Source organism: Heliconius melpomene, chromosome 19 (assembly GCF_056956725.1).
Source record: "Heliconius melpomene rosina isolate 202511_hmr_F chromosome 19, ASM5695672v1, whole genome shotgun sequence".
Taxonomy (NCBI): Eukaryota; Metazoa; Arthropoda; class Insecta; order Lepidoptera; family Nymphalidae; genus Heliconius; species Heliconius melpomene.
Genome location: NC_140407.1, coordinates 10,317,687 through 10,331,129, shown reverse-complemented (window position 1 = coordinate 10,331,129; position 13,443 = coordinate 10,317,687). Strand labels below are relative to the sequence as shown.

Genomic DNA, 13,443 nt, shown 5'->3' with positions numbered 1-13,443 from the left:
GATACCTTAGATAAAATTTCAATAGAGTAACTGAGCTGAGGTAAGGCAGAAAGAGTTATTGTTATCTTTCTTATGCGTTTAGTTTCCTTCATTCTGTAATATGTGTAAGAATATTTTATCTAATATTCGCTTAAAATATATTTAAATAATAAAAGAGTATTTTCATTATTTTTCTTCTATTTTATACATCCTAAAGATTGCCTGTTATGAAATTCAAGGCAGCGCTGTAGTCTAACAAAATATAAGTAAGGAAAAATTTGAGAAAAATGGTGTAAAGTAAATGTGTGAGTATATTTATTTTCCCTATCTTCTAGATTATTGGCGATTTAACCAACACCCAATAATATGTTTTAAGTAAATGCCTAGTATACTCGTATTGTGAACGTTTAAAACAAATACATTTTATTTTCATTCCTATTGTTAACCTCAAAAATATATAAGGTAATATTCGACAAACTGTTTAAGGTTTATACCGCATAAACGTATGCAGATTATATTATACAAAATTTATAAATCGATCTTGAGATGCCGTTTTTATTCATAGAATTTATGTAATTTATGAATGAAAATGGCATCGCAAGATGAGACACAAAATTATAAAAAAAATTACAACACTCCATCCTTCTTTTTCCGTGTCAATTAGAGACACTGAACACTGAGTAGCAGAACTTAACGCCGCGTTTTGTTTTGCCAGAGCGGGGAAATAGAAATATTTCATTTATCCAAGTGGGCGGTCTAACTTACAACTAACGCGTGTACAGTCAGTAAGTAACAGTGATCTACGATTAAAACTATTCAAATTTAGAATCCGCACATCTAAATTTTTTCTTGTCATTATATAAGCTTATTTCAAAAATTATATTAGAAGTTTTTTCTCGTCTTATCGTTATTCACTACACTTTAATTTACATAAAAACTTAATATAAAATTTTCGCTCCCTCAGAGAGTATATTCGTAAAGTGCTTCAAACGTGCCTTTATAAACTCGACGTAAATGATTAAAGTGAATCTTGTTTCCATAAAATTAGTGTAGTGTTCCCACTCAGCAGATACGTATAAAAGGAATGCAATGTATGAAAAGAAGTACTTGCACACGTTTGCGACATGGAGGGAAGCTAGCTCTATGGATATGTGTGTGTTTATTTGATACAAAGATAAACTAGGGAACATCCGTTTATATATACATATATTTTTTGCATTTTCGACGTTATACTTAAGTAATATGAGACGGGAGCGTACTACGTGGCCTTTATGCAAACCTAACGACCGCTCTGTAGCTTTACCGGATGTTCTGAATTATGTGATTATTATACAGTGCAAGCATTCGCCTTAGGAGCTAGAGCGAGTTCTATTAACTTGCTCGATTAAACTAAAATCTGCAATCAGCTGACGAGGTCATAAAATAACATTGTTATTATTCAATACGTCGCCTTTAATCGTTAGTATTTAAGCTTTATATAATAGTGGATGTTTTGGGTAGTATGTATTTTGGGTAGTATGTGTTATGGGTAGTATGTATGTATTTGGGTGTTATGTTTTAATTATTTTTATTTCTCTGCCCTATTTAGACGAAATTCGATATTGGGTTCGATTATCGAAATTGGGTGGAGAGTAAGGAAAAGTGCTAACTCTGTTAACTTATAGAGGTATGGGAAGCTGAAAAATAAACCAATATCGCGAGTAAAGCTATTAGGGTATTACTGAAACGTTACCACATAATGTAAATATTTACAGAAAGCTGGTGAATCAATTACTGAATTAGTTTTTCACGAGACGTCTCTGATCTAATTTCTTTTGCCTTACTTTTTATGAAACTGTAAGAAGATTAATCTCCCCTCGCGGCTATTAGGCTTTTTATCTCCTTACCATTTTTTATTTAGATAGCTATATAAAAGGAATTTTATCATTCATTTTTGGGATAGAGTATTAGGTGTAAAAAAACTCTCGTTACACTAAGACATTTCTCCATTTAATATCTATTAAATAGGAAAGCTATGCATCTGACGGTAGATTATAATAACGTGTTAGTTAATCAAAATTGTACTGAATTTATTTTTACTTTGAAATCACTTATTCTGTGGCCTTTCAAAAGCTACAAAGAACGATTTGAAAATATAGAGGTAATATTTAAAATTTAATAATTAGCATTATAAGTCCGTTATGTATGTTAAATAGTTAACTAAAAAGACTAACCTGATTTCGACACGCGGTACCGCAGACCACGCCCACTTTTGGGATGACATCGATTATATGTTCCGAATTCACCATAATTATTATTGACTCGACTATAGTCCGCTAAATGTCGGTTTCCATCCAAATGGTTGGGCAGAGACCTGTTCCAACCCATAACATCGCCGACAACTGATCCGCACACCGAAGACTCTGTCTGACTTTTAGTTTCTCCATTGCAGAGATCGCCGCTGGAACGTGCTCGTCGGCCTTTGAGGCCCTTTGCGGAATGCTGGCTTATGTTTGAGCCCATCGCGAGGCGGGACCTCAGGAGGGTCCCGCCGCCCTCATTGCGCCAAAGTTCTTGTAATTCGCTTTCGTTTTCAGTGCAAGCGTCGTGATCTGTAAATAAGGATATAACGTTATTTATTTGTGAAATAATAAGCATTGAGGCTGTAGTGACGCAGGGGCACAAGTGTGTGACTGTTAAATGACGGTTAAGGATTTGATCCCTTTTCTAGAGAATTAATTATTATTTATTAATATTTTTATTTCTTCGCTCTGGCACCAATGCACAAAACTTGAGTTAGATTCCGTAACTCAACGCCGGGTAACAGACCGTCTTTAACATTAATATCCCTCTGCTGCGCCTACCCTGCCTACCCTGCAGTAAGCGGGATGCAGCGTAAGATTGATTCTAAGTATTTGTAGAAATTCGAACTAACTAAATAACAATGTTGCAAAACTTTCAGATACCACGTTCCTGATAGCTTCCAATATCTTCGATTTAGTAAATAGTACTTTGGTATTCAGATCGCATACTATTGCAAACTATGCTTATCAAGGAATCTTTTAGCTCAAAATTCAAAACTTACTAGTTGTCTTCCCGTTGTTGTTTAAGGAGTGTTAGAGATGATTTATTCGTATGTGGATAGGTACTGAATTTAAAGTATTGCTCTGATTATTAATTATATAATACAATACATGTATATATGTATAATATTTGGATTTGTAGGTTTGAATTGAACACATCATCATTCTATTTCACTTAACAATAACAGAAATAATAACTTCTATAACAAAGATTATCGACGTCGAATTAGCTCCGTCACAATTCACAGCACAATCAGTAAGAAATTGTCTGAGTAACGATTAAGAGTCACTGGAATGCGACCTAATTTGGAGCACAATGAAATCTCGGAAGACAATTAAAAATTCACGCAAACGACGTTTCTTTAATGTAGCAGGAATTATAAGTGAAACGATAATAATAAAATAAAGAAAAGAACTTATTTTTATGTACAAATTAGATAAAAAATCATACAAAATGTTGTCAAATTATCAAGTACGATTTATTACTTAACTAATATTAAGACATAATCGTTATTATATTATTTATCTGTTACAAAAAGTTAATTATATAATTTATTAAAAGCTATTATTATTTAAGTGCATTTATTTTTTACCTTAAGTAATGAAAAATTACGTCGATCTCTGCTTTTCACCGACATCGCACTTGTTAGGCAAAGAAGAGCAAAGAAACAAGAGTATTTTAAATATTAACAAGAAAGATTCACGTTAACATGTTAGACTTATTATAACTGAGATATAACAAACTACCAGATTTGTCTGCGTATAAAAAACATATTTTCGACGACTAAATATATTTCAGTGGTTGTTCCACCCTCTTTTATGTCACACCTATATCTTTGTAGGGGATATAATGATTATGAATTAGAATATTAAGTATGATGAGTTAATCTAAGAAATATTAATTAAAATTATCTAAGAAGATTTCGACTACCGCATTCTAAAAAACAATTTATTTTCGAATTAACGATACATTTTATTTATACAATTCTTTTGGTACCTACAATTTACAACAGTACTAGCATTTTTAATCTGTAAACTATATAGTTTTAGACATATGTCAAGTTCGTAAAAATATAAGCTTTTGTGTAAGCGCACACAGTCTCGTAGATAGCCTCATATTGACTCAGCATAATGCAGACGCTAGGCGCTTTGTTCCCCATTCACTTAAAGACTAGGCTAAGAAAACAATTTCTTTGTTATAACTACCAAGAGAATATATACCAGCAGTATACGCAAAATTGAACTTAAATTAATCAAAGTATAGTGTTGAACTTATCTATATATATAAAAGGACTTGTCCTCACTGACTGAGGTAAGACGCACGCACAGCCGTAACCGCTGTGCGTAGAAACGTTAAATTTGAACAAAAGTTTACTTTTGTAATCTGGACATCCACTAAGAAGGGATTTTGAAAAATGTTAACCCTAAAGGGGTGAAATAGGGGTTCAAAGTTTGTATGAAAAAAAATTTAAATCGGCACCGATTTTTATAAAATTTGAAATTTAGATTTTTAAAAGCATTTAATTTAACACGTGTTTCATGGTTTTCTAGAATTTACCCCCTAAGGGTGCAAATAAGGGGTTGACAGTTTGTATGGGAAAAATCTTAAATCGCCACTGATTTTTATAAAATTTGATATTTAGACTCTTAAAAATATTTAATTGAACATATGTTTCATGGTTTTCTAGAATTTACCCCCTAAGGGTGCAAATAAGGGGTTGAAAGTTTATATGGAAAAATCTTTAAATCGCCACCGATTTTTATAAAATTTGAAATTTAGACTCTTAAAAATATTTCATTGAACACATGTTTCATGGGTTATTAGAATTCACCCTTAAATACGCTAGCGAAGCTGCGCGCGTCCGCTAGTATTAAAATATAAGTTTTTTAAGTTAAGAATGTTCATATGTGACGATCTAAGCGAATTTTGAAAATTGGTCTTACGATATTTGTTTATCGTGGAGATTTGTTTTTGATTTATTACTTGTTTTTTTTTATAAAAGTTTAAAAAAGCGCGCAATGCTTGTAGAAATCTGCGGAAGGTGGGGAGCGGAGTTTCTTATCACTAAACCTTGCTACATTTGGGATACAGCGCGAAGCTGAAAAAATATATATAAAGTGACTATATCTATATATATAACATTGCTACCGTTTCAATAATTATTAATGAAATTTCGAATCTCTTGTTAACGCTGTACTTTTACGGAAAACATTCGCCCTCGATACAATTCTAAGCAATTCAAGTCGAGGAATCAAGTTTCAATTAAGATGAGAAGTTTAACAGCGTAAGGGTTGAAAGCATTCCAAGAAATCCATTGCTTCGAGTCGATTCACTTAGAATTACTTTGGTTCGACTAATTCTATTCCACTGAAAGTAGAGCTATATTAGGCAGTGAATTTTTCATGTATGAATTAATGTATAATACGTTAATGATTGTCACCAATCCACATCAATTGGTTGGCTATAGACATAAAGATAAGTCCACATTTGAGCACAAACTATTTTTCAAGTATTACTATTTTTTTATATATTTTAGTACAATAACCAATATTATATTACAATTTGAGGGCGTCGAAGCGCAGTGTCACAGGCGTGCGACGGTAAACGTGGTGTTTGTGGGTTCGATTCCCATTGGAGGGAATAAAAATTTTGGTAACGAGGTGTAGCGCGGCGTTGAGTTTCGCTACTCAAGACATTAAATATGAAAACTTAATATATTATTGTCTGTCACAATAACAATTTTAAACTGTTATAGTTCCATCTAAAAGTCGGTTTCGCAGAATGTCTATTATTATCTTATAGCTATAGTCGGTTAAATATTTATAGCGATATTCTGATATACACAATTAATTTAATATGTATATTCACAGAGCTTGCAGTGCGGTTCAAATAGGATTAAGGCTTTATTAACCTCAAGGCGTGATCAATTGAAATAGATTAGGGTAAAAAGACTGGTATTTTGTATTGTCTACTGAGTTTTAACATCGTCACCTATACCAAAATTATAGAGTTTACTTCACCCTAATCTAATTATTAATAATGAAGTTTTAAAATTAATTCCACTAAATCTTACTAACTTACCGAGGCTTGTTATATGCTTATAAGTTTTATTTAGAAAATTCGGAAATAAGCGTGTAAAGAACGATAAACAAACACTTTAAAAATCAAAGTAATTTAAATATAATCAGCGAACAGACAATTATATATACTGTATTATTAAATATTATACCAAAAATTTTTAATTTTTTTAAAATGTCTTTAATAAGCTAAATACAACAATAGAAAGATAATAAATAGTAAATCACGAAGAGTTGTCTACAAAATAAAGTGAGTCTCTCGTTATCTTATTTATAAAAACGCCTCGTTTATTCTATTTTTTACTACAATTCAAGTAGAAACATCATAGAATTCTTTCTATATTTTGAAGCGCTATAGATATATTTGAACGTGCGTACTGGCGCGTATTAGTCACGATTATTTATAGACGGGAATTATTTATAAAATACTTAAGAACTTCCCACTTGCGAACTGTTGATAAAAAATAGTTGTTGGAAATAGATGTTTGATATAAGTGTAAAATAATAATATTTTATTATATTCAATATTTATATATGTACTTTTTTGTTATTTTTTTAATTTATATGTTGTGGCTTGAAGAGAGCAACCAATAATAATGATTCTTTATGTGAGGCTCGACACAGAGGCAAGCACGATCGCAGGTTAAGACTTAACAAGCACCCATTTTTACTATATTATTATTATTCCCTCAAGAGATTTAAAGCCAAAAATAAAGAAAATCCAGTACTGTGACGTTTATTATATTAATATTACGATATTGTTGGAAACTTATGTAAGTACCTAATTAATTTAAAATATAGAATTTATTTTAAATATATTTTAATTTATAAAAAAATACTTACAAAGTAGACAAAGGCACTAATTATGTAATTGCATCTAATAATGAAAGTAGAAACACAATACTAATTTCGTTGCACAAAGGCTTACACGGGTCGCTAAATTTTTACAAAATAAAAAGTTTTAACATAAAAATTATGAAGATAAAATAAAGCGGCTTTCGTATCTGAAGTGAAGATCACTTATCTTCATTTGAGTACAGCAAGCACGGCATTGCACTTTCAATAATAAATAGAGACAATATTACGTATGGGGTTCTCTCATTGTGATGATTCTATATTATAATAATTTTTAGGCTTTTTAGCATTGAAAATTAAAAGTAATATTTGTAGTAAAGGCAAGGTAAGCGTAAGTAAGCCTAGTGATATGTCACTCGGTTTTCCCGTCCACTTTTCGACAAAAATCCATTTAATAAGTGGTAAAGATTAAAGTTGCCGCATTTTGTCTATTAAAAAATTGATAAGATCATGTGATAAGATTTCTTTTTTTTTTGTAAATATTAAAATCTAAATATTTAAAAAAAACTTAAAATATAAACGTTCTCATAAGTAACACATTAAATCCAATGTAGTCATGCAATTTCTGAAAACATTAATAAATTCTTAATGTAAGGTAATTTAATCTTATACCCGAAAATAATCAACCAGCTCCATGTGACTTTTAAATTTCCGAGAAAATTACGAAAATTAGAACACGCGCTTCGTAACCTAACTTACAATTCCGACAATACTCATCGCATATGTACAGGTCCAACTGACAACATCCTTTTCTCGAAGTTGAAACTAGAAGAAATTTGTGATTTTTGATTTTGAGAACGATCTAAATATCACTTATATATGTATGTACGTTTGTTGTTACACATCCGACAGCTTTGGTAGTTACGCAGTGAATTGATATATGATACAAAATCAAATACAAATAATAATCAGCTTCACGCTGTATCCCGCATACAGCAGGGTAGGCAGAGGGAACCTAGAGTTAAGACACTCCACTGACTTTCCGCCGAATTCTGGAGTTATTTAAAGAAAAAAGTACCGACGAATTCATCTGTAAAAGCTCGGCATTCTGAATAACATATTCATGCTCTAAAACAGGGTTTCTTAAACTATGGGTCCCGAAACCAAAGGGGGTCGCGTAGCAAAATTATGGGGTCGCGAGAGATTTTAATGTCAAATATTTATATATAATAAATAAATTTTTATAATTTTTTGTGCAATTTTTAATTTTAGATTTTTGTATGTTTCAAAACGAATTCTAAAACTATATATTTTCATATGTATATGTATATTGTTACCTAATAAATAAATCATCAAAAAATATGAATTTATTTTTCTTTTATATTTGTATGGGGGGTCGTTAAGAAACTCGCAATCATAAATGGGGTCGTGAATGACAAAAGTTTAAGAAGCCCTGCTCTCAAAGATAGCTGCTATGTACTGACATAGTAAAAATATTGGAACTTGTACGATTGAATTTTTTTTTAAATATAATATATTTATACTACAAGAGATACTAAAATATAATCATAAATAAATATTGTAAAAAATATATACGAGAATTATATAATGTATATTTAATGCAAAGGGTACACGTATTAGATAAAAGACTAAATCATATTGATTACGATAGTCTCTGAAATCTTCATTAATGATAATAACTAGAGAATCAATTACGTATATGCCACTTTTTAAACAAATGTGTATATATTGTCAAATCCATGGCAGTGTGTTTAATGTTTTATTTATAGATTTAATATACTTTATAAGCATTATTAATGAAAAATATTAGCGTTCTGCACTTCTTCTTCATATCAACTATATGTGTGCCAAATTTCATACTCTTTCGTCCGCCCAATTTTCATAAAAAGGGGTTCAAAGTTTTTGCCTCACGTATTAATATATACATAGTAATTAAATTTCATTCAAGTATAACATGTCATTATATTTAACGATTCGCAATATTAATCAGCATCTGCAACGTAGCAGTTGACACGGCGATAACTAATGAATGCTTCTAGTCACCTTAAATACGATACTCGCTAGCGTATATATAGAATTGTTTGTAATTGAGATGTAATATAACGTCATTAGAGCACAAAGTTTTTTTTAAACGAGGATAGTCGGTACAAGTGAGTTGTGTTGTGAAAAATAGCGTATTTACACTTTGAATATTATAATTATTTATAGAAAAAAGTTCTATTACTTCAATTGAAAGTAATCTACGATATTAAACAAATATCATAATCTTTGGTAGCTATTTACTTTACTGAAGTGCTTATCATACCAACACACGCGATGCAAATCGATAAGGCAACACTTACATAAAACCTATTTGCGAATTGTATACACTTGACTATAACTAGAGTTTCAGGCTAAATAGATAATACTTGCCTTTGTTTGTATATTGCGTACATTTTTTTTATATAAAAGAAGGTAAATCTATGATAATATAAGATAATCTTATGTTTGGGTATCTATAATATGTAAGTTATATATTTATAAGTTTCTATCTTAAATAATAAACCGAATAATTAATAGTAGCCGCCCAGTTACATTTAGTCATGAATTGGAGCGCCATTCATCCAAACTTAATTATGACGGGTCCCCAATCTTTCTTTGACTCGTCTAATTTTAGTATTAATTGTGACTTATCCGAGATACAAACTTAAATATATACCAAGTAGCATTTAAAATAAGATTATGTTTATATAAAATAATATTTAATCATATTGGAATTGAACGAATAGCGTGGCAGTTTATGTTTCATCGTAAGTCAAAATATTCATATGAATAAGCTTTATAATAAGACTCCTGGGTTCTATATCCAATTTTTTTTTAAGTTAAAGTTTTACTATAAAACTAAAATTATTATAGCATGTACATTATAAATATTGTAGCTATCTCATTGTATTTTATTATGATTTTATTGTGCCAACCTTATGATATAATGTTAGCTATTTGATTTTGCTTTCGATAAACATTTATAGTAGATGCTAAGGTCTTTTCTGGTTCTATTTAAATAAAATCGCAAAAGACACGGCACTGGGAGTCATTCTCTTGGAGACAGTAGTCTAAGGAAACTTTGTTTTGAAGTATTATAGCTGTATACAATATATTCTAAATGTGTGCATCTAAATGGAAAATATAATTGCAAAAGTTTCAATTTTTTGCCTAACAATAATTAATAAAATCTATGTTCAAAATTCCTACAATATTGAATCATTATTTAGGCAAAAATCTCACGAATATAAGAAGAGTATAGGTTAGTATACTCTGGAGTAAACCTCTTAATATATCGAGAAGGGACTAAGCTGGTGCGCAACGTGTCTCACACCGCTAGGTATTTATAGCAACGGAATGCGTCGCCCACCAACTATAACATCACTGTCAAGTTCATTATAAATTTATATTGTTACACACGATTATAGCTCTTGAAATTTTAATAAAAACGACGATATTACAATGCGCGAGTTATATATTTCTCGAGCTTATATATTTAAATTGACATATTTCTCAGGCATAAGTTCAAAATAAAATATATAATACACATTTTGTAAAATGGTTAAACTATTGAACTATTTAAATATTTTTTTTTATACAGTCTACTAAAATAATAATTTAATATTTTTAATTTTGTGTGATGGTTAAGCAGTGTTTATTAACTTCGTTAGTCAATGTAATGACTTCGAGGATACGTATATATAATTAGTTGTGAAGTTTTGTCACATTATTCATCATCATTCATTCTGAATCATCATCATCAGCCTGTCCTCGTCTACTGCTGGACATAGGTCACTCCAATCGCATGCCACTGAGCTCGATCTTGAGCTTTTTTTTTGAAGACTGAATAAGATCGATCAATTAATAATTAATCGATAATAATTATTAATATTGAAATTAATTTGATTATTACTAGAGAAATAAAACTAAATATATTTTAATAGAAAATAAAAAGCTGCCTCTGTAAACTTACATACGTATAAGAATGACAAAAATATACACAAAAACTTCAGTTATTTATGTACGAGTACGTACTCCTTCACATTAATTGTTATCTATTAAAATTGTAAAATAAATGTAGCGTAGAGTATCTTAATTACGGGAGCGCATCGCTCATCTACTTTATTAGTGCCAGCGCAAATGATCAATTGATGTTTACGTAGCGATCGTTGATACACTTCTAATTAAGTATCTCAATTAATCATTTTTTACATTACAACTATAACTTACATTCTTATTAGAAGAATCTTCGTTTACTATGTAAGAAAAAAAATTATAAAATAAAGTTCCATTTCACGTTCCACGGAACCTAATAAAGCGTAATACTATCGAGCTTTGTTAGTAAATAAAAATATATTTTTTAATATTGAAACATCTATTATTGGCATAATAAATATTAAATAATAAACTAAAACGACTTTAATTAATGAACCCTCAAACAAATGTGTTTATAATCAATGACTACAATCTGTTGGGAGTATCGCTTTAATTATAATATTTTAATTAAATATTAGTTTAACTAATTATATGGCAGCAAAGTATACGATAACTAGCGGACGCGCGCAGCTTCGCTTGGTTATTGCTTAGGGGTGAATTCTAATAAACTTTGAAACACGTGTTCAATAAAATATTTTTAAGAGTCTCAATTTCAAATTTTATAAAAATCAGTGGCGATTTAAAGATTTTTCTATATAAAATTTTAACCCCTTATTTACACCCCTAGGGGATGAATTAAAATAAACCACGAAACTTATGTTTAATGAAATATTTTTAAGAGTCTATATTTCAAATTTTATAAAAATCGGTGGCGATTTAAAGATTTTTCCATACTTTCAACCCCTTATTTGCACCCTTAGGGGGTGAATTCTAGAAAACCATGAAACACATGTTCAATTAAATATTTTTAAGAGTCTAAATTAAAAAAAATATAATAATCAGTGGCGTTTAAAAGATTTTTCCATACAAACTTTCAACCCCTTATTGGCACTCTGGCACAGGGGAAGAATTCTAGAAAACCATGAAACATGTGTTCAATTAAATACTTTTAAGAGTCTGAATTTCAAATTTTATAAAAATTGGTGCCGATTTAAAAAAAATTCTATACAAACTTTCAACCCCTTATTTGCACCCTTAGGGGGAGAACTCTAGAAAACTGTGAAACACGTGTTCAATTAAATACTTTTAAAAATCTAAATTTCAAATTTTATAAAAATCGGTGCCGATTTAATTTTTTTTCCATACAAACTTTGAACTCCTATTTCACCCCTTTAGGGTAAAAATTTTTCAAAATCCCTTCTTAGTGGATGTCCAGATTACGAAAGTAAATATCTGTCCAAATTTTACGTTTCTACGCACAGCGGTTACGGCTGTACGCGCGTCTTACCTCAGTCAGTGAGGACAAGTCCTTTTATATATATAGATTATTAATGTAGTTATGTTTTTATATAATAAACCATGATTTTTGAGAAAGAAAAAAAATTATAGATAAATAAATCAACAATTAGTTTAAAAAGCGTTTACTACTGTATCATCTAAAATGATTTTGTAAGTCTAATTTTTGTACAAAAACGTAATTATTACTATAGTTAAAAACAAATATATTTACACTGCACTACAAGTCAGTCTACAGTCAGTAAATATACCTGTATCTAGTACTGTTTGTATTTGAATCACCTGTGCCAGGAGTGGTGTGGCACCAATAAGAGTGGTACAACCTGATACAGAATTCAATAGATATTTATTTTTACTTTTTCATATTCCATTTTAAAACACATAGTCTGGCTTAATAAAACATGTAAGAAGAAAAATTATTTTCTATAACGGGGTAGAATAAATTTCATTGAAGAAAGATTTTTTTTTTGCATATAATGATTATTTTTATTAGTTCATTTTAACAAAACGTATTTAAAATGTACACACATTTTAAATGTTTAATATTTACTGGATAACTGTGTGTATTTTTTTATGTACATTTTTGACAAATAAACAATAAAACACACTTAAATTAACTTTGCACTTAGCGCGGGAGATCTAAAATATTAAATTGCGACTTCTGATAAATGTATGCTAATATTAAAATGTTATATGTTAATGAACAAAAAGAAAGGTTGGACTTCTTATTTTTTTTCTTTTTATATAAATAATATACCTAAGTACTTGCGTTTATTTACCTTCACTTATTCAAGTAGGTATATAATATAGATATGAAACGTTATTCTTAAAGCAATTTCAAAAATAGACTTTTCCTTTGCTAATTTAAACAATCACCTTCAATTTGGCAATATTCATATCAGCTAAATTTTTATATTGACTGCCGTCAATGGTATTTTCAAGAAAATAAACAAAATTTGTGTCAACTACGCTTTTGTTTCACACTTTTAACACACTCGAGAGTCGGGGCAGTAATTAAAAAAAGACAACAAACACTGTCACGAGAGCATTCGTTTCTTATCAGTTTTTATGGGACCGCCCGGAAGGTAGGCTTAAA

The 13,443-nt window shown here is 30.0% G+C and overlaps 1 protein-coding gene across 3 annotated transcripts in view; it reads right to left on the bottom strand.

Moving 5' to 3' along the window:
* Positions 1 to 13,443, bottom strand: part of LOC146528696 (uncharacterized) — a 70,224-nt gene that overhangs the window by 45,213 nt on the left and 11,568 nt on the right. For all 3 annotated transcript variants that reach the window (XM_085202819.1, XM_085202820.1, XM_085202821.1), the window contains exon 2: positions 2,193 to 2,570. In XM_085202819.1, coding sequence (XP_085058945.1) covers positions 2,193 to 2,570 — 378 coding nt within the window. The remainder of the gene's footprint in view (positions 1 to 2,192; positions 2,571 to 13,443) is intronic.